This window comes from Rattus norvegicus, chromosome Y (assembly GCF_021556685.1).
Source record: "Rattus norvegicus strain SHRSP/BbbUtx chromosome Y, alternate assembly SHRSP_T2T, whole genome shotgun sequence".
Taxonomy (NCBI): Eukaryota; Metazoa; Chordata; class Mammalia; order Rodentia; family Muridae; genus Rattus; species Rattus norvegicus.
The window spans coordinates 62,644,671-62,653,396 of NC_141555.1; the positions used below are offsets into that span (position 1 = coordinate 62,644,671).

Sequence of the window (8,726 nt, forward strand, 5' to 3'; positions counted from 1 at the left end):
AGCTAAGAGGAAAACTTATAGCTCTGAGTGCTTGGGAAAAGAAACAGGTGAGAGCATATGTCAGGAGCTTGATAGCACATGTAAAAGGTCTAGAACAAAAAGAACTCAGTAAACATAATACTCCCAAATAACATAAAATATCTTGGTGTGAGATTAACCAAGCAGGTGAATGATCTGTATGACAAGAAGTTCAAGTATCTGAAAAAAGAAATTGAGGAAGATCTCAGAAGATAGAAAGAGCTTCCAAGCTCATGGATTGACAGGATTAATATACTAAAGATGAACATTTTGCCAAAAGCAATCTACACATTCAGTGCAATATCCATCAAAATTCCTACTCACTTCTTTAATAGAGATAGAAAGAGCAATTTGCAAATTCATTTGGAAGAAGAAAAAAAAAGCCAGGAAAGCTAAAAGTATCCTCAACAATAAAAGAACTTCTGGGGGAATCATCACCCCTGAACTCAAGCAGAATTACAGAGCAATAGTGATAGAAACTGCATGGTATTCATACAGAGACAGATGGATAGAGAGTGGAATAGAATTGAAGACCCCGAAATGAACCCACACACCTATCATTTGATATTTGGCAACGGAGATAAATCCATCCAAAGGAAGAACCAGCATTTTCCAAAAATAGTGCTGGTTCAACAGGAAGTCAGCATGTAGATGAATGCAAATTATCCCATTTTTATGACCATGTATAAAGCTTAAGTACAAGTGAATCAAAGACCTACACATAAACCTGATGCACTCAAACAAATAGAAGAAAAGTTCGGAAAGAGTCTTGAACACATGGGCACTGGAGAAAATTTTCTGAACAAAACACCAATGACTTATGCTCTAAGATCAAGAATTGACAAATAGGACCTCATAAAAGAGCAACGTTCTGTAAGGCAAAAGACACCGTCATTAGGAAAAAACTGCAACCAACAGATTTGGAAAACATTTTTATCAGTCTTATATCTGATAGAGGATAATATCCAAAATATGCCAAGAACTTAAGAAGTTAGACTGTAGAAAGCAAAAAATATACTAATAAAATGGGGTACAGTGAGTTACAAAACATTCTCAGCTGAAGGTTATCAAATGGCCAAAAAGCACCTAAATAAATGTTCAACATCCTTAGTCATCAGGGAAATTAAAATCAAAATAAATCTGAAATTGTGCATCACACCAGTGATAATGGCTAAGATATAAATCTCAGGTGACGGCAGATGCTGGAGAGGATGTGGAGAAAGAGGAACACTCCTCCATTGTTGGTGGGATTGCAGACTGTACAACCATTCTGGAAATCAGTCTGGAGGTTCCTCAGAAAATTGGACATTCCATGACCTGAGGACCCAGCTATACCTCTCTTGAGCATATACCCAAAAGATGATTCAACATACAACAGAGAAATATATTCGACTGTGTTCATTGCAGCCTTATTTGTAATAGCCAGAAGCTGGAAAGAACCCAGATGCCCTTCAACAGACGAATGGATACAGAAATGTGGTACATCTACACAATGGAATATTACTCAGCTGTAAAAACAATGACTTCATGAAATTCTAGGCAAATGGAATGAAGTAGAAAATATCATCCTGAGTGAGGTTACTCAATCACAGAGAAACACACTTGATATGCACTCATTGAAAATTAGATATTATACAAAAGTTAGAATTAGCCATCATGCAATACACAGACCGCTTGAAACTCAGGAAGGATGACCAAAATGCAGATGCTTCACTCCTTCTTTATAAGGGGAACAAATACCCACAGGAGGGGATAAGGAGGCAAAGCTTGTAGCAGAGACTGAAGGACCTGCCGTCCAGAGCCTGGACCACATGTAGCCCAGACATATACAGACACCAAAACTATATAAGATGGATGAAGCTAAGAAGTGCAGGCTGACGATGACTGGATATTGATCCCTCCTGAGAGTCACAGCCAGAGTATGTCGAATACAGAGGCAAACGCCATCAGCAAACCACTGAACCAAGAACCAGACCCCAGTTGGAGGAATTAGAGAAAGGATTGAAAGATCTGAAGGGATTTGCAACCCCATAATAATAACAATGTCAACCACCCAGAGCGTCCAGGGACCAAACCACAACAGAAAGACTGTACATGGACGGACTCATGGATCATACTGCATGGAGCAAAGTATGGTCTTGCTGGAAACAACGGAATGAGAAACAATTTTTTTCTGACATGGTTTGTCCCCCAGTGTAGGGGAATGTGGGGAGGGGTGGGGTGGCCGTGTGGGGATGTGAACTCCCTTATAGAAGGGTAAGGGGTAGGGTTAAGGGGCTTATGGACTTGAATACTGGGAAGGGAATAACATTTGAAATGTAAATAGGAAATACCCAACAAGGAGAGAGAGAGAGAGAGAGAGAGAGAGAGAGAGAGAGAGAGAGAGAGAGAGAGAGAGAAACAAAAAGAAGAAGAAGAAGAAGAAGAAGAAGAGGAGGAGGAGGAGGAGGAAGAGGAGGAGGAGGAGGAGGAGGAGGAGGAGGAGGAGGAGGAGAGGGAGGAGGAGGAGGAGTTGAAACAGAAAGAAAACTAAACTTTCATTCTCCCCAATCCCTGTCGTCAGCTGTTGTTGAGGCAGTCGTGTTAGTGAGACGTTATGAGTGTAATTTCTGGTGTTACTTTGAGACACCATCTCATGGTAAACTTTAGTCTCGTACAATCTCCTTGCCCCTCTTCTGTAATGTTCCTCAGCCTTTAATCAGGTGACGTTTTGTAGATAGAGCCATCGAGACTGGACTTGATGTTTCTATCCTGCATTTTGAATGGGTGGGATTTTCACTGTGATGTTTGTTGGAGAGACTGTAATTAATTCTGTATATAAGGACACATGGCTATGATTGTTGTTAGGTAAGATACTGGCTTAAGTAAGTAAGAGGCTGTACATTCTCCCCCATAACCACAGCTTCAATATCCTTATATACGTGGCTAAATTACCAGGACCATCCATGTTCATTGAATGGGACTTAAGCAAAATTACAGAGCTGTTGGCTATCACCGAGCTATTTATGCCACTGCACTGCCCTTATGGTTATCCTGCCATGTTGATCATTGTGTTTTACAGGCATGAGGTGAAGAACACTTGAAACTGACAAGAATGATGATTGTAATTACAGGTTATACTAGAAATATGACCTGTGACTGGCACATCTTCCTGTATAAGAATACTGACTTTCTGATAGGCAGGAGAAAGGTAAATTAAATTTCGTTTTAACATATCAAAAGGAAATTAATTTTTTTCCTACTGTAGCATGTTAAATTAATTGAAGCAAAATAAAATCTATATACTTGATGTTGGGGAAATATCATTTAACAATATAATCCTAACTCCTTTTAAATGATTAAATATCACATGTAGTTGGTAGCTGTCATACTGTATAAAATTGGCATCAGGATTGGGACAATGAAATATTCTCTGTTTTATGCAAATGCATAGTAATAATGAACAAAATTATGTACCCAGCTTCATGCTGTAGGTAACTAATTACATTTATTCAATTGTATCTAAGATAATTTCATATTAGCTAGGTGTCAAATGCATAATAATTATGACTAAATTATTAATTAAATCTTAAAATAAGCATAGTAGAGTTACCAAGTGGACATGGAAAAAATATATTATAATAATCAAAAAATATTTATTAAAAGCCAAATGATGAAAACATTTTATATATAACAGCAGCCTGGAGCTAAATGTCACCTTAAAATGTCATAGTGTGTTCTAGTGAGGTGGTTTAGCAGATAAAATTTCATGCCATGAAAAACCAAGAACCTAAATTTGATACCTACACATATATGTTTGGAAGATTTCTATATTCACTACATGATCAGAACACATAAAAGCTTACACAGAATATTAACAATGCTACTAATGAGAACAATAATAATAAGAAAAAAAAAACAAAACTCTAGGAACATTTTAAAGAAACAATGTATTGGCCTTAAAATAGGATATTCAACACCTTTTCTAAGTAGATTAACTATTCAAAGAAAAACTAAAAGGCTTTAACTTCATTCTATATGAAAGCAAAAACACATGAGATGGATTTTGTAAAGAAAGAGAGAACTGCAAACTGTAAAATTAATATAGTCATTGCAGAGGAAAGAAACAGACACTAACCCAAGGTTCTATAAGTAAACATTTGGAGGATTTACTGCATAATATTAACATATTTAATCCAACACATTTTATGATGATAAAGAAAAGAAAGCTGGAAAAAATAAAGCCTGAATGTAGTCTCTGCACCTAGAAGGTGACAAGATGTCTCAAGTTCAAAGATACCCTGAAATACATCAGAAAATGATAAATAGGTTGATTTTATTATGGAGTAAGTATTGTAGTATTAGCTTAGTGGTTAAGAGCACTTACTGCTCTTAAGAGCAAACACGTTCACTTTCCAACATCCAGGAAGCCACTTGCAACCAGCTGTAAAGCAGCTCCAGGGGATCTGACATCTCCTGGTCTCCCCAGGTGCCTGTGTTCATGTGAACAAATCTATACATAGACGTACACACATAACAGATCATTAAAATATAAAGATTCATGAATGTATTTTCTGCACAAATTATAAAGAGTAAGCCTTCTACGTATGCAAACACAATTGATGCAAAGTAATAAAAGGAGACAATTTGCAAATAGTATGAAGTGTAAATTAAGGATTAATGCTTTCACAGTTCAGTAAGTAAAAACGCTAAACTTGACGATTGAATTGCAATGTAGATGTTAAAAAGAATCTAGCATTTGAATTTATGAGTGAAACTATTTTATAAATTATTTTATTTATTTACATTCATTTCATTGTACACTCTCCTGGTCCCCTCACACAGTTCCTCATCCCATTCCACCTCTTCCTCCCCTGACTCGAGGAGGATGCTCCCCAGACCCTGCCAGGCACTATAATCCCTGGGACCTCACGTCTCTCAAGAGTTAGTCCAGACCAGGCCGTCCTCTGCTATACATGTGTCAGGGCATCACACCAGCTTGTGTATCCTGCCTGGTTGGTGGCTCAGTGTCTGGGAGATCTCAGCGATCCGGATTAGTTGCGACTGCTGGTCTTCCTATAGAGGGTGCCGTCCCCTTCAACTTCTTCAATCCTTCCCCTAATTAAAGAACTGACAGAAGTCAGAGACTGATACCTTTTTAAAATATATGTACCATTTAATTTTGAATGGTGTAATATGGGTTCTCATGTAAAATTGATGGCAATATATATTTATTATAGTTAGAGTGTGGTGGGGACAGGGGAGGGTTCTGAAAAGAATCCTTTTGAAGATCTGAAGAACTATGTGACACAAACAATTAAAGTGCCCTCTAATTTACAGGTAAATTCCATACTTACTTGCATCCAGTATTCTGTCTACCCATATTTCAAAAACAAAATTACCTCATCTATTTCATCCTGTTTTGCTGCATTTGATCTAATAAATTCCTTGTATCCAGAAGTGCTGGTAAATTTTAAAGACATTTAAAATATGACTGGTCGATATCGGGTTTGTCATCAGTTTATCCCGACTTTGGAAGCAGGTCCAGGAGCTAATTTTTCCTCGCTCTTTGCAAAGAATCCATAATTCATGATTGCCATTGACTTCAATACAAGGTATTTAATCCTGTCAAATTCTAGCTTTGTGTGAATAAAAATGGCCCTCCTCTAATTGTGGGTTTTGATAAAGCTAATTTTTTTTGTGCTATCCAGAGGCCTGCCTCGGAGAGAGAGACTAGCAATATTTCCGATACGGAGAATGACTTAAAGATAACCAAAGGAAAGATAGGAGCTGGGTAAATCACCACCAAGGATGTTGGTGACTCAGAAAACAAAGACTTTTTCAGGAAGAAAAAATGCATGAAAAGAGCTACTTGGGCAGAATGTGACTGGAGTCATCAGAATATTTGGGTGGGGAGTTTATTTTGGATCTCCAGGAGGCTATATGAGAAGCTAAACCCTAGAACTGGAAGTTTCTAAGCGTAACTAGGGAAGGAACTGGGCTGAGAGGGCTTCTATGACGTAAGCAGAGCCTGGATGATGTCACAGCGCACTGGGCGGAGGTTGCGCTTCTCTTCCACTTGGGGGCGATAGACTCCCCTGAAGGTGGGTTCACTATCTTCACAGCGGGGTGTGAAAGCCAGTTGATAGCTCATAGTAAGAGGGTAGAAGAGGAGTGTGGCCACCCTTCTGGCTCCTTTGCTATCCTTTCTCTGTTCTGCTTGCTTAAAGTGGGGACAGGGATACTTAATCCCACACTGACCTACCCATTCAAGGAGAGGTTCCTCAGCAGATGCAAAGTGCCTCGGGTTGAAGAAATGTGTCTGAATATCTTATTCTGAGCTGTAGAGAACCATTTGTTCATTTCCCTTTGGACTTTAGATTTTGATTTTTGAGACAGGGTTGTTCTGTGGGTAGCTTTGGCTATCCTGGAACTAACTCTCTAGACCAGGCTGGCTTTGATCTCACAGAGGTCTGCCTCCCTCTGCCTCTTGAGTGCTGGAATTAAAGGTGTGCTCCACCATTGCCCAGCCCTCCTATGAACTTCTGATTACGACAGAATTAGATTCCGATGCTCAACCCTGTCTACCATCGCCTTCCTCACCTGCTCCAGAGTTCTCTTAGACAAGAGCCTTGGTCCAGCGCCCTCCCCACCCCACCCCATTGTTCTTGCAGGCAGTCACATGACAGAGGCACCAGCATTGTGTCTGGTTTAAGCAGGCGAGCTCTTCAAACCCAGGCCACGGGCAAGTATGAAGCCTGAACAAAGAACGATAGTCTCAAGACAGTGGACCAGGATGTCGTGGCCTACCACACTAGGTCTACAGCCAAGAAGAAGAGGATGTCTCTGAGGAGGATGAGCACACCATCCTTCCAGAAGCGGAGGAGGAGGAGGCCTTCCCCCCAGGCCCTGAGGACTTTGTGGGCTGCAGAATTTCTCACGGATGGAAGGAAGGTGATGAGCCGTCACCCAATGGACGGCCATCGTTCTAGATCAACTGCCAACAAATCCCTCTCTCTATCTGGTCAAGTATGACAGAATTGACTGTTTCTACGGCCTGGCACATCACAGCAATGAGAGGATTTTAAAGCTTAAGATCTTGATTCACAAAGTAGTGTTTCCTCAAGTGAAAGACGCCCATCTCGCAAATGCCATGGTTGGCCGCACTGTGGAGCATAAATTTGAGGGCAAACATGGCTCTAAGAACAACTGGAGGGGGGTGGTCCTAGCCCAGGTGCCGATCATGAAGGACTGGTTTTACATCACCTACGAGAAAGATCCAGTCCTGTACATCTACCAGCTCCTGGATGATTACACAGAAGGTAACCTCCGTATCATTCCAGAGACTCCTCCAGCAGAGGTGAAGTCAGACGTTGACAGTGACATCTTAACAGGTCAATGTGTGCAGTTCACCAGAAGCAACAGGTCCAAATAGATCGGCCAAGTCATTTGGTGAGCCGAATCTGAGTAACATGGTGAATTCGCTTAGTTCCCAATAGGCCGCAGTAGTAATAAGTGGACTATTCGGGATATAGAAAATTTTTCACAAATGGAATCAAAATTTCTAGGCGATTTCAGTGAGTTCCCAATGGGACATGCTTGTATGAGTGTGCTTTTCAATATAGAGCAACATTTTAATGAACGGAATCTAAGTATCATGGTGAATTCAAGTTCCAGCCAAGCCTTCCGTGTACTTCATCAGTTTGATGGCGACGTCCACATCTACGTCTCTAATCTGGTGGACAAGATCCATTAAGGTGAAATTCACAAAGTGTGGGGGACATAGATGGGGAATTTATAGGATTGGGGGAAAATTGTTTGTTTTTCTGTGTTTCAGATTCACAAGGGCCTTTGACAACCCCAGTATCTTTTCCAGTGGAATTTGTTTTTGCTCTAAAAATTAAAATGTGTGATTTGACATGTTGTGTGTGAACACTTTGGTGGAGGAGACGGGCTGTGGTGCATGGAACATGGAGAGGAATCCAGAAAGGTCAAGGCTGTGAACAGTAAGTCTGATGTCACGTAGGCTAAAACAAAGAGGACTGAGCTGGTCTGGTCTTTAGGGAGAGAAAAGAACTGGAGATGTGGCTTAGAGGAGCAGGGATAGCACGGGGGAAAAAGATGCATGTTTAGGAAGCAGTGGAGAGGGGCCAGACATAGATAGACTCTCTGAGGTGAAGTTTGAGGGAGAAACAGACAGTTGGGGAAAGAGGGGCAGGGAACAGGGAGGTGGTCTTGGAACTCAAGGGGAAACCCAATAAACTGATCCAAGCAGACTGAGAATCAGAGAAGGTTGGGGATTGTTTGACTAACGAAACCTAATGAAACCTGTTTTTCATCTGTAGATGTATTATTTTTAATTATGTGGGTGGGGGCAGTGCATGAACACAGGAGATCACAGACACAAGAATAGTCAGGTTCCCTGGAGCTGGAATTAAAGGTGGTTGGGAGCCATTGGACATGAGCTCAAAGAACAAATCCACGTCCTCTTTCAAAGCAGACAAGCTCTTGATCCATTGGTCATCTCTCCAGGCCCCTAAAGTCATCTTTTCAAATATATCCAACCTTCACATGCAGAGAAGAGACCAGGATGAGGGTAAAAAGATTAAATTGATGGTGATTTGGAAGAAAGACTAAAGAACACATGAGGGAGTAGAGGACACTGAGGGATGCAGGAATTCCAAATGGAGTTCTCAAAAAGTGAAGCAGGAGACCAGGAAGAACAGAAA

At 40.6% G+C, this 8,726-nt stretch overlaps 1 protein-coding gene across 1 annotated transcript; it reads left to right on the plus strand.

The window, feature by feature from the left end:
• The first annotated feature begins 7,150 nt into the window (after nt 1-7,150).
• LOC147998062 (Y-linked testis-specific protein 1-like) lies at nt 7,151-7,753 on the plus strand. The gene is made up of 2 exons (XM_087601432.1): nt 7,151-7,391; nt 7,623-7,753. The coding sequence occupies exons 1-2, from the start codon at nt 7,151-7,153 to the stop codon at nt 7,751-7,753; spliced, it is 372 nt and encodes a 123-aa protein (XP_087457558.1).
• Nucleotides 7,754-8,726: the final 973 nt, after the last annotated feature.

What these genes read in the sequence shown, in the direction of transcription:
- LOC147998062 (XM_087601432.1), top strand. Translation starts at nt 7,151, where the DNA reads ATGGTTGGCCGCACTGTGGAGCATAAATTTGAGGGCAAACATGGCTCT. An exon ending in TGACAGTGACATCTTAACAG is followed by an intron (nt 7,392 to 7,622) that starts GTCAATGTGTGC and finishes TTTTCAATATAG; the next exon opens with AGCAACATTTTAATGAACGG.